The sequence below is a fragment of the Zophobas morio genome, unplaced genomic scaffold, assembly GCF_036711695.1.
Source record: "Zophobas morio isolate AGI-343-1 ecotype UQ-CSIRO unplaced genomic scaffold, CSIRO_AGI_Zmor_V1 ptg000015l, whole genome shotgun sequence".
NCBI classification, from domain to species: Eukaryota; Metazoa; Arthropoda; class Insecta; order Coleoptera; family Tenebrionidae; genus Zophobas; species Zophobas morio.
Window position 1 is genome coordinate 224,326 of NW_026972120.1, and position 13,291 is coordinate 237,616.

Here is a 13,291-nt window from a genome sequence, read left to right on the forward strand (position 1 = left end):
AAAGAAAAGAAAGAAAAGAGTACTTCAAGACTTATTTCATTTTCATATCCCCCTCGCCTAGGATAACCAAGTCAAATACCTCGGTGTTATCATTAATAACAAACTTAATTGGAAGGCTACAATAAATATTTGGTTAAAAAAATTAGAAATACGGCACACGCTTTATACGCAAAAAAAAAAGAAAGTGTCCATAACTTGATAACAAATTACAAAGCTATTTTAAGACCCGTGATGAGTTATGCATTAGTAGCTTAGGCCTACTCCTCGACCTCCAACGTAGATAAACTGCAGCTTATGCAAAATAAGTTTTTAAAAATGTTTTCAGGATCTCCTGGGTGCATAAGGCTCTCCCAATTACATCGTGATGCGAACTGGAAACACTTTTGAAGTTTACTAAGAATTTAGCTGAGGACTGCCTAAAAACTTCTGAAATTATTGTAATAGCTTATCAGCTAATTTCTCTAAATTACAATTCCTCTCACTTTCCCAAATATAGACCACTCGAAACCTTTCTTTAATAGGTTCGATTAATAAATTTTAAAAGCAAAATTTTTACTGAAAAAAGTTATAATAATTCTGGTAAAAGTGGTGAACAAATAGTAATATTAGTAATAGCATTACTTAGTAACAATAATATATTAGTAATATTCTTACTGCCGAGCACAATGTTGGTTGGCGGAAAAAATTTTCGAGGAAAGAGGGAACGGGGAGAGTGTGAGGTAATAGTCATACCTACTAAAGGCTTAAAGAACAGAGGAGAGATAACTACTGAAAATTGTTATGAAATAGGGCAACTTGAAAACGGAACAATTCGGCTGTCGAACTCTGGTAAGAATCTGCGTTGATTACTGCTCCTAACGAAACCTTAATGATAGGTAGCATAGGGTCAGAATCTATAATATAACGTCATAGTTCTCCCGAGATTTAGGTTGACGAAATCAAATAGCTCGCTTTGATTTTTAGTCAAAAACCATGTGTAATGTTTTTATTATGGACATAATATACCCGGTACTTTTTTACAAATTTTCGTTGACGATCTGAACGTAAAAGTTAGTAAGGAAAAAAGTGCAAACTTAATGATCAGTTGAGGATAAGTTTAATTTTATTATAAAAAGCGTTTATCTCAGTGGCTACCACCATTGATTAAGAAAAGATTACTTTTAAATTATCTAGCTAGAGTGTGCGATAAAATTAATGGTTGTAAGAGTTCTTTTAAGAAAAAGTTATCCGAGGCTAGAATTACGCGCCTTCATGACAGTTATACAAGGGGTGGTCTATTCAAGCTTTCTCCTATTACTCCTGTACAACACATAATTATCTACATGAGAAGGTGATTAAACCACAAAATAAAAAAAATTCCAAATTTTAGCGTGCTATACTTACCTTTTTTAAAAAAAAGGCTTGTTGTACGTTAGTAATGTCTAATCTAAACTCTAAAAGAGGTCGAAAATCGGGATATACCGGCTATATATATATAAAAAAAAACTAGTATACCGTTTTTTTTTGAAGTTTAAGTCTAAAATTGGTGCTATAACTTTTGTTAACCAACCTTTTCGATAATTTAATAGCACCGTGCTAATATGGGAAGATTTTTTCTGCTATGCTATATTGCTCTAGCTTCAAATGTATGTATCGGATAAAAAATTATTTTAAAAAGGTTTTTGTCTAACTAGCGGATAAATATTAGTAATTTTAACTTTATAATGCTTAACTACATTCTTTATAGGTTAATCTATCCACTATGTTTATTAACAAAATAAATCCTATAACAAAGGTTGTTAAGTTATCCTCATCCTTTTGTTGAACCTCCTATGTGTCTTCTCTATTAACAAAGGAGCAGGAGTGGACTTTTAAGGAAGCTAATTACAACTATCAATATGAAATTGGTCGTTCTGGTTACGGAGACATGTTGCAGGACACTCAACGCGTTTTACTTTTAACATTTTTTGTTAAAATGATTTACTAGTTATTAACTTCTGAGCATATATAAAATTTATTTAGAATTATTTAAGTTTGTTCGCAACTTTTCCAACTCCTCGTTTGTACATAAAAGAATGAAGGGTATTTGAAAGCCTTCCGGTCTTATATTTTAAAAGAAAGTCCTCCAGAGTGCATCTTAGACATAGGCACGGGAACAGGTGCTTTTTATAGATGACTTTAAACAAAATAAAATATCTTAGTAAGTCTTAAAATAAATTTTTTAAGTTTTCAGGTTTTTGTACAGAAACTTGAAGTTAAGTAATTTAGTAATTGTGTGTAAAAGAAATTTATTTTTATTTTGAAGGTTTATTGGCGATGATGGCTTCGAAAGTTTTTGCAAATGCATCAATTATTGCTTGCGATTCATTTTCTCCTGTACTCTCACTTTGTATATTTTAAATTTAATGTTTACTGGGCATATATACTATAACATAGATGGTTAAAATTTCTAAGGAAGTTATTCAGAAAAACAAATTATCTGGTAATTTATGTAACTATTGCTTATTTGGTTTACACAAAACTTTTTAGGGGGATGTTAGCTGTGTATCTTGCTTCTATTTCCGTTAGGCTAACTTTTAGGTTTTCTTATTAGTAAAACTTCTAGAAATTTAGTCGAGCTAGCTACTGCAAGTTTCTAGATTGATTTAAAACCAGGTTAAAAGTAGTAGTCGGATTTATATTTTGGTTTTATAAAGATATTTATAAAGTTAAATATTAGGAATTTACTTATAATTTTATTTTCTACTTTACGAAGTATATTTTATATGCTTTTGATTGTAATTAGGCAACATTAAAGTTATTCACAAGAATTCTTCTGAACTTCAGATTCCTAATGATTTGGCTAAAAAGGTTCCTCTCTTATATTTGTTATTTAAAAAAGATGTTTCTTTTTTACTTTTAATTAATTTTTTAAGTTTTTAAAATTTATTTTAGTTTTTTTTAAATTTTAACCAATTCTATTTTATGAGTAATGTTTGAGTGACAGTTTCCAGGTATCTATTACTACAAGAACCACGCAGAATTGTATGTTCATCGTTATGCTAGCCAAACTTTATTTAGTAACCTTCCTACTTTGCTCTACAGTACTAAATAGTTTGCTAGTTTGAAGTTTGACCAGCAGACGCGGGCAGTAGTTAACCCCTTGTAACTGCAATCGTTTTGTTTTTCAGCAAAACATGGGGTGAGAGCTCGTCCTCTTTTTATCCAGTATTATGCATAGCCTGAGATTTTTTAGCCAATAGTGAAGCGAAGGTCAGACTTTATAGAGGTTTTCCAAAAGATAAGCTGCATCACGAAACAAAAGTTTTAGTTCGCCTTTAAAAAGGTTAAGCTTAAGGATTTTTGTTATCTGGTCCGTAGTCATTTCAACTTGGAGCACAGTAAAGAGTATGTCTTAAGAACTCGTATTCTGTTAAGAATTGTTAATCAGGCTAATTGACCAATGGGCATTAATAAAAGACCTATATGGAATCAAAGATTACGTCACAATACTTTTGTTTTTTAATATTACGAGTTGAACTTTAGACCTTGATGGCGGTATAAAAGAAATTTAGAGCTCATTTGGGCTATTTTTGCTGTTTACTGCTTTACAGGAAAGTATATTAACGGCCCGTTTCTTTTTTGAAAAAGGTATCAGAAGAATAGTAATAGATTATAATCTCTTTAAGTTCAGCCTCCTCTTTTGCATGAGTTATTAGTACAAAGCAGACATTTTCTCAATCTCCATTATTTTTTCAGACAAGACCAAGGAGTTTAAAATAAATGTTTATAACCTTTTTTTTGTAATGAAGCAAAGTAAACATGTATATAGAGCCCACAGAACCATACTAGTTGTAGAGGTGTTATTTCTTCTATCGTTAAGAATAACTTAAAACATTTTTTATATTTATTGAATTATATTGTTTATAAGTAATTCCTCCATTATTGCTAAGGAAAATTGTAAAACCAATTTATAGTACACTTTCATAATAACTAGTGTTTAAACTTTTTTCCAATACTATATTTCGATGGTTTTGTTTTTATTTAGGCATCTCTTGTTGTACACGAAATTGTTGACTCTGAACTACTTGGAGAAGGTCTTTAAAAATATTTTATATATTTGTCATTAATCATTAATAATATCTAAACTAACTGACTTTTTTTTTGTTATAAATATAAATTTATCATAAATGTTTATTGCCGGTTCTATAAAAATCAACCTATATATAAAAAAATAGCCTTATAAATTAAGTATACAAGATAACACCATTTTAAGTCTATTTTATATATCTTTATCAATACAATATATATTACTAATTATATAAATATTGCAATTTCCATATTATATCTGGTAAATACACATGTTGGTTTCGCTTATATCTTATTACTTGATACTCTTTATTATAAAGTTGTGAATAATATCGTCTATCAAAACATTTAAACTACTTAAAATACTTAAATAAATATTAAACTTTTGGAGTAATTGTTTTATATTTGTGGTAAGTGTATAATAATAATAATTATGCAGGGATTCTCAGGTCTTTGCGAGATGCCAATGAGCGTTTGCTTACCGAAGACGCCTCTCGAATTCCATATAAAGCGGTTCTTTACGGCCAGGTTTGTTAGTCGCAGAAGTTTTAGCGGTCTTTGTTTGTTTTTCTTTTTATTATTTACTATATAATAAAGAAATTACAATTTGTTTTTATCGCTTCTTATTTTTAAAATCAATTAATGTTTTGATTGGAATTAATATTTAATTTTGTACTTCACTTATTACTGCGTTGGTAATGCTTTTAAGAAGTTGGCTTTTTGTTAGACTTTGTAAAAATACTTTACATAATCTTTAAACTTCTTAAGTTTACTTATAATTTATAATATACAATATTTCCTTATTATAACTTTTAAGTTTTTAAGAAAAACCAAATAAATGTAAAACGTCATTTTATAATAAAATTACATAAGAAACTAATAAATATATATTTTTTTAATTAGATTATTTATAGCGAAGTTTTGTGGAACTGTCATAAAACGCCAACTTTTCCTGCTCTTCCAAGTTTCTATCAAAACTGCTACGGCCGACAACAGGTGGATTACTACTGTTATTATTATAACTATTTTTTGTAACTAGTGCTCAGAGAGACTTTGACTAATAATTTGCTTTTCTCTTTTTATTATAAAATGCAATTTGAAAAAATATTATATGTTTTTCACAAAAGGTAGTTTACATATCTCGTTTAGAACCAATAAGTTGTGCGTTATTGAATAAAAATAAGTTATAGAAAAAGAGCTCCAAAAGTTCTTAGTATCAGTAGTTAGTGTTAATTATAATTTAGCATTACCTTAAAAAGTAATATAATACTATTTTTGTAGTTCTACTACTAAAAGTTCATTGTGTTCCCATTAAATAATAAAATTGGTCGTATTTTTTATAGTACTTTATTGGTTGCAGTCTTTAGAAATACAAGCCAATCAAATAAAAGATTTAAAACCCGTTTCAGAAATTTTTACGATATTTGAGTTTGACTTTAGTCACATTCCCGAGTATTCAAAACCCAATCATCGTTGCGTAAACGTGCGGTTGCTCGAGAAGGCTAATGGGCATGGCGTATTGTTTTGGTATGTTATTCTTTGATTAGTTACTTTTTAACATTGTTCTTTGTTTTTACTTTACTTTATAATAATTATTTTCTTTTCCTTTTGTAATTATAACGTGAATTTATCAATATTATATACTATTTCCTATTTAAGTTATTAATTCAACTGTTTCTTATTATATTTAATTTATTAATATTTTTATTTATTGATATTTATTTGTCTACCCAAGTTTATTACTTTTAAGTAAAATTTATTTTTTGCTTTTTATAATAATTATATAGTTTTTCTTGGATATTGACAAATTAAGGGTTGCTGAGTGTTTCTTCGGATGTTTTTCTTATTGCTTATATTGAACTACAGTTTCATTATTGGAATAATATAAAGCTATTCTGTTATACAAATATTATTTTATTACTATTATTTTTTTAATTTCTGTGAAAGGAATTCCTTATAAGATAAATATATTTAATAATATGTAATTGATCGAGTAGGTAGCTTCTTCCCAAAAGCCACTAAAAATTACTTTTATGTATTATTGTCTCTTAATGAATGTTTAATGGTTTCCGTTTTTGTTTACTAGCTTTTTTAACTTTTCTTAGAGAATAAGTTTCATTGAATAATATCTCTTTGTGTCTTTATTTTGTTTATATTATTTAAGTTTCTTGCATTTTGCTATTACAAAACCTTTTTTAAAAAGTCGTTAATTTCAAAAGTGTCTTATCATTTATTGTTTTCCTTCCTATTATACAATTATGTTATCTTATTATCTCTTTAATTATATATAATTTTTACTCTTTTGAGTTTCTTTTATAATACACATAAAATAAAAGCATAACCCAAAAGGTGGGATTTATATCTTTATGAAGACATAAAGTTGAGCACCAATCCATTCGATGAAAATTACTATTGGCGAAATCATTGGATGCAAGCATTATCGTTTTTTCCTCAAGTTCGCATTTACTTCAATTTATTTTATACATTATTTAATCAATTTTTGGGTTTACAATATTTTCTTTTACAACTTTTTTGATAAACTTTTTATTTTTACAGGTTCTCGCTTGTAATAAAAATAAAACTATAAAACTTGACTGCTTTCACGACGATTATTCTGTTTGGTTTCGTGCTTTGGAATTGGAGAATCCTCATTTGTTGGACTCATTCAAAAATTTTTATAAAAGACCTTCTTGTTCCTGCAACTTTCATAATTATTTGTAAATCTTCCCTTAATATTATTAATTTTATAAATACTATTATTGACTAGACCCAGCAGCCGCATAAGTGAACTCAACAATGTTTATTTAGTTTCCTCCTTAGCCGATGCTCTCAAGAAAAATTATAATAAGTTAAATATTTATTAAATAATAACATTATTATTGACTTCCCTGTTAAAGAAGTCACGCTTCTCTGAATTTAAGCGACGGTTCTTTGGCAGCATTTATCTTATTAGCGACCATTGAAGGTACCGTTTAATTAAAATTGCGTCATGGAAGTACTCCACGCTGCTATAAAGAAACGTCCGCTATATTTACGCTGGAAGAGGACAACCGCTCTCGTGCACTTGTGGATTTTCTTCTTCAATTCTCGTTATTATTATTTTCTTTATTATATTATATTTTATTTTTATTGATAATTTAGCCAAAAGAAGTTCAATATTATAAATAAAAACGTAAATAAGCTTGAAAGAAGCGATTTTCCTCCCCTGCAAAATAATGGAATTGGGATGCTGATAGGCGAGCCTTACTTTAATACCAGTTCGTTTCCGTGGCAGGTAATTATTCGTATTACTATTAGTAGTGGTGTTATTGCTATTATTATAATTAATCTTAGAATTTATATTTTTATTACGCACTACACCAACTTTCCTTTAAAGGGCTTCTGGAAAAAGCTCCTGTCGTGGTCCCAAATAAAGCAAAGTAGAACATGTGCTATTTTTAAAACTTTATATAACTTTTTTCTTAAGGTTAATGGCATGTGCCGTAGAACTGCGCGATCTTTGGAAAACGTTATTATATCATAAATTAATCATTTAAGAAATATATTATTTACAAAAAAAGTTTACTATGTAACTATAACAAGATTTAGTTGTCATTATTTTACTAGTCACACTCCTGTCAAAGAAGTTTGTGGCTTTGATCTTTCTCCTTTTAGAAATTTGCTTTGTACAGAAACCAACTCTTTAGAATATGGTCAGCCAACTTTTATAAATATCATCTATATATCTTTAATAGTATTTTTTAGTAGAACAAAACCAACTGTCTAGCACTTTAGAAACGATAGCTATTTTTACTACAGTAGTATTTTAATATTTTTTACACTAGTAATTATTAAATATAAGTTGGGAAAGAATTATCATATATATAATAAAGTATAACTTTTTATTAAGATTTTATAATTATGATAATAACTAAACAATAAACTGTTTATTTTTTATATATTTATTATATATTAAAACATACTAAAATAATTTTAATTATAATAATAAAAAAACAACTAAGTTTTTATACAATAAAAAAAATTGTAAAACCAAAAAATTGCTTTACTTTCATTGTATAGAACTTTCTGAGAGGGACGCTTATCTGCAATGCTTGGCGCAATATCAGTTTAAGATCTTATCAGCTCCATTGGAACTGTTAATATTTGATTCGTTAACGGAATGGTCTGAAGATTTGCAGTCAAAAAAATCTCTTAAATTGAATACGTGCGTGAGTTTCGGAAAAGATTTCGTGGGCCATCACACGTGCCACGGACTGATAGTCTACGCGGATTACTATTTAACTCCGGAGCACATTGTTTCTGGATTTCCATCTTTGGACTTTCCTTTGCGAAAACAAGCCCTATTTTTTTTTGAAAGACCTCTAAAATTTCAACCGTCTTTTCCGCCTACACTTTCCGTAGAGAGTTTTTTTTCAAAAGATCGACTAGACTTAACACTCCTTGTAAAAGTACTTAAAGACAACTGAAAGATATCTTTGCCAAGCGGAAAATTTTCAAGAATCCAGTGCAGTATTTTTTATTTGTGCAACGCTATTGTAAACTTTTTTTAAGTTAATAGAATTACAATGTTAATAAGTAGTACTAAAGATCTGCTTTAAGTTAACTGTATCTGGACCTTTTTTACTATCAATTTATCTTGTTTCCTTAATATATTATGTATTATATATATAAAGTAACTATACTTTTTTTTAACAAAATCGGATCTGACTTAAAAACTAGTTGGTATGTAAGCAAATTTCTCGCGATATATTTTATAAGTTTCAAATAGAAAAAATCGTTGCCTTCTCAGCAGCACTAATTTAAGAGTATACGGGCTCATTAGACGTACTAATTATTTGGAATCTACAACTTCATTTATAATTTAAGTAATTAAAGGTACAACTCGAGTAAAAAAATTAAACTGATTAAGTATGTAAGTAAAACAAACAAAAGAAAAATTTTCAAAGTTTTGACTTCTATAACTGGCGAAGAGTAGAAGAGATGAAGTGAAGCTGGAACGAAGTGTAGGAAAAGAGTGGGACAGCCGCAGTGCAGCGTCATTCAGATCTTAAGGCAAATTAGTAGTAGCCCGGTAACTCTAATAAATAACGTTTTGTACGAATAAAGCTTGTGGAGTAAAAATAAAAACCAGACATCCACGTTTATTAATATCACTATTATAATAACTCATAGAAAAAAGTTCAAGTTTAGCTAAATAAATGTTTTCGAACCCAACTTTTTATATAAAGCATTTTATCTGAAACAATTCTTTCTACTAAACGAAAGAACTGCACGTATCCTTAATCAGTCGGGCTATCAATAACAGTATTTTAAAATAAACCAGGTAACACCAATGTTGCTATATTGCGTTAAACTATAAATAATTCGGAATATTAAGTAAATATATACTTACTATTAGACCGCCAGCTAAAATGGTAATCTACGAGTGGGATCTTCCCGTCGAAACTTTACTAAATTTTAAAGCTAAAATTTCTCGTTGGATCCCTGAGTCGTGCAAATAACAACTTTTCCAGTTTAATTCTCCATCTTTATCCACAATTTCTTTGAAATGGTTCATACTCCCTCCTACTCCAAAATAATAACTTTTGGCCGCTATAAGACAAACAGCTTCGGGATTAGTTCGAGATAAACAACGTTTGATACAGTAAAAAAGTTTTTCATGCGAGAGATTATGATATATCGTTTCTGAGCTTATTATTAAGTCGAATTGCTTAGCACCGGAAGTATTGAAAGCACTCCAATCACAATAATATAATTTATGTTGATTTAAAAGTTCTATGCAAATGTTAAATTCTTCACTGTTTCCTATATTAAGCTGTTCGCTAGTGTTTAAAACAATATTTGAAAGAGAAATTTGGGCCAAAACTTCCTTATTAAAATCTTGAAGAGACAGATGACAAACCAGATTAAACTTAGACTTGGCCAACTTAGCCTAAAAGTAATAGTAACTTTACATAGTTAAAGGGTAGACTATCAGAAATTTATTAAAAATTACCAGTAACGAAGATGGAAGAGAACTTCCGCAACCCAATTCTAAAACATTAAGTTGAAATGGATTTTTCTTATTTTTGGAGAGATTATAAATATAGGTGTAAAGAAAGGAGCAAAGATCCAAAGCACACTCCCAGGTTTTAAAACCTCCTTCATAAAACCCTACCAAAAAATAATTTAGATCAGTCAACAAGGGTAAACCTTTAATAATTGGCAACGAGTTAAAAAATAAAAAATAAAAAAAAATAAAAAAATAAAAAATTCAACTAAGTCTTATAGTTTTTACTTATGAATGGCCTGAATTCTATACATCAGCAATGGCTTAGGATACTAAACTAGAGATTACACTTACAATTATATAAGTTATAAATTAAAATTTAGAAAAAGTAAAAAAAATACTTGGCAAGTAAAGTTTTAAAGATATATAAATAGTGAAAGGCAGTAAAATACATAATCTTGTTAGAAATAAATATAAATATTTTTATACCATAAAAACAAAAGTTAGGGTTTAAAAATCGAGAAGGAAGGAAATTAACAGGCGATATTATTTAAATTTATAAATGAATTTACCGGGGACTAAGTCGCTGCTGGTCTTTTGAATTAGAGATGAGTCAACGCTGGACAATAATACTTTTTGAAGGGTAATAGTACTTTCTTCAATATTTAAGTTATTAAGTTCTAGTTCCTTGAAGTTTTGTAACAGTTCACTGTCCCAGCTTAAAATCTTTAAAGCAAAAAAACAAATTTCACATTCACAAAACACGGGATGAACAGGAATATCAATTCTCTCACTAGTAAAGAAAGAGCGGTTATTTAATAAAGCAACGAAGTTTGGTTTAAGTTGGCCAACATGTTTACTAGTGGGTACTAACTCGGTTTCTTCAAGAGAGGGCCCATTAAAAAAGCAAAACATGTTTAAAAAGTATAGACACTACGACACCACTGTATTTTTTGACATAAATGAATATATAGAAATAGTAATTGAATCGATATGTGTGTATGTTTAAAAATAAAACTATCCCGAAACCACTTTAAAAGACTAACGCCAAAACTCTTTGAGGGAAAAAGTTACTCGTGTTTTCTGCTCACTCCGCTTAGAGTGGTATACACGTTAGTAGCTATTTGCTTAATCTCATATAAAGGTACTTGCTGTATTTAAAAATCTCTGACTACATATTCTCTCCAAATTTTCGGTGTTCAGGTTTCAACTTAAGCGTCATTGTCCAGAAAGTTTACTAAATTAAAAGACATTACGAAAAATCGTTTTTGAACGGGAAAAAAGTTCATATTTAGTCCTATTTAAATCTGAATCTTACTGAATGGTACTCTGAGAATAATGTTCGTTTATTTGAATATATAAAATAGTTTTTATAACAAAATGGTCGGACTTTGAGTTATTTGCAATGATTAATCTTAACTTTTTACCGCATTTAAACGATAGAAACATTTACGTTCCCATATACTATAGTATGATAATAAATTTTACTTCTTGCAAGGGCTCTCATATAAAGCACGCCCAGTTTTAACAGTAATTTTATTTTTTTAGTTAAAATAATATAAAGTTTTAAAAAAGATTGCATATAATAAAACACTAAGCATACAGAGATACACCTCAGACTGTGTAGCGATTTAAAGTTTATGTTAAGTAAAAATTATTTAGTAAAGAACTTATCAGAGAGTCGTTTAAACCACACTATTCTTTTATATCAACTTAATTAGTGTTGGGATTATTAAGAAGTCCCGAGCATAACTAAAATAACCTCCACCTTCAGTCAAACTCGAGTTAGACCGCAAGTTTTTGTAAGTTGTAAAAAAAATTTGTTTTTTGTGAAATGATTTACTACCGCAGTGGGCTAACTACAAGTATGCTCCACGTACGCTTCCAACCCATTTACTGTTACGCTACTTTAAAGAAAAATAAAAATACTCGGAGTTTAGTATTATTTTAGAATGTAACGTGACTGAAAAAGTTTATGCAGGCATAGCTTTTTTGCAAGGCTTTAGTTATAAGATAGACCTGTAATAATAATTTTGTTTAAACTTATTTAATAAATACTTGTATAAAGGTTTTATAAATCAGCCTTCCTTTGTTTTTTCAAAACTTTTATTTATGTGTAGTATGTTTCACTCAATTTATTAAACTTTGCTTGCAAGAATAAAGGGAGTAACACTATTGCTTCGATTTCCTAGGGAAGAGATATTTTATTGTTAATTAGGTTAAAATGTATATATATACACAGTTTTAGAGTAATAATTATTTATTCAGCGCATGCAATTACGGAAACGGGGATGTTTACAATATCTTAAAGTTTTCCTTTACCAGCACGTTTTAATAAGATTCTTTAATTTTTTAGATTTTTATGTATATTACTTGTACCACCACTTTTAGAAATAAAAAAGCATTTTTCAATAATTAACTACACCAAATTGTTAGCAACTTAAAGTAGTGCTTTTTTTTGTAAGAACAACTTTAGGTGGTTACGTTTAGTAGTAAAGGAGAGAGTGCCAGGTATGAGGAGAATTTCAATTTAATTTGAGCATTAAAAAGCGAACCCCATAAACTTACCCCCGCCTCCTTTAATCAATTCAGTCTATAGGTGACTGCTGTTAAACCGTATTAATGGGCCTAGAATGTTCATGGATGGGCCCTACTACGTATAGGATTGGTAATTAATTGTCCGAGGTTGTATAGAAATTGTAATGCCACTCTGAAGACAGCTTCTGTCTTTAGGAGAGTGCGAGTTAATTATTAAACTGTTCTTCTTTTCTGTTTCTGTTACCTAATGCAATGCTATAGAGATTAATGGTGAGGGCTTTGCGATATGAAAGGAACTTAGCAAAGAATAAAATCCAAAGAAAATTTAAAATCTATGGAAATTAACCCGTTATACTAAGCAAAGTTGTCAGATTTTTTTTCTTATTAATTTTTTTTTTCTATTACGAGCACTTGTTGCTAATTTAGAAGCTCTACAGACAAAATTTAGTTAACTTAAACTACTTAGGATATGCTTATGTCTAAAGGCCAATGGAAGCTCTTTATTATATAACTATATACTCATCCCTACAGATACAAGATCAATCATGGGTTTCCAAGTAGTTTCATAAGAAAGCGAGATTTCAAGGCTACTAAAACAAAGACTGTTCACCAGCTAAAATATAGTAGTGCCCACAATAGCCTTATTAATAAAGATGTAATTAATATCCGCAACAGTGATAGTAATGATAAAATTATTTCTAGTAGTTATTTATAAAA

General features: G+C 29.1%; 1 protein-coding gene across 1 annotated transcript; it reads left to right on the forward strand.

Moving 5' to 3' along the window:
- Nucleotides 1-1,741: 1,741 nt before the first annotated feature.
- LOC135129347 (protein arginine N-methyltransferase 7-like) lies at nucleotides 1,742-8,549 on the forward strand. Its single transcript, XM_064056494.1, has 20 exons — nucleotides 1,742-1,774; nucleotides 1,835-1,927; nucleotides 2,054-2,138; nucleotides 2,285-2,355; nucleotides 2,416-2,461; nucleotides 2,765-2,829; nucleotides 4,007-4,055; nucleotides 4,487-4,575; nucleotides 4,951-5,043; nucleotides 5,408-5,574; nucleotides 6,397-6,502; nucleotides 6,604-6,764; nucleotides 6,815-6,895; nucleotides 6,945-7,012; nucleotides 7,064-7,136; nucleotides 7,189-7,321; nucleotides 7,381-7,466; nucleotides 7,514-7,555; nucleotides 7,654-7,739; nucleotides 8,107-8,549. Exons 1-20 carry the CDS (start codon nucleotides 1,742-1,744, stop codon nucleotides 8,511-8,513), a joined length of 2,034 nt encoding a protein of 677 aa, XP_063912564.1. The 3' UTR covers nucleotides 8,514-8,549.
- Nucleotides 8,550-13,291: the final 4,742 nt, after the last annotated feature.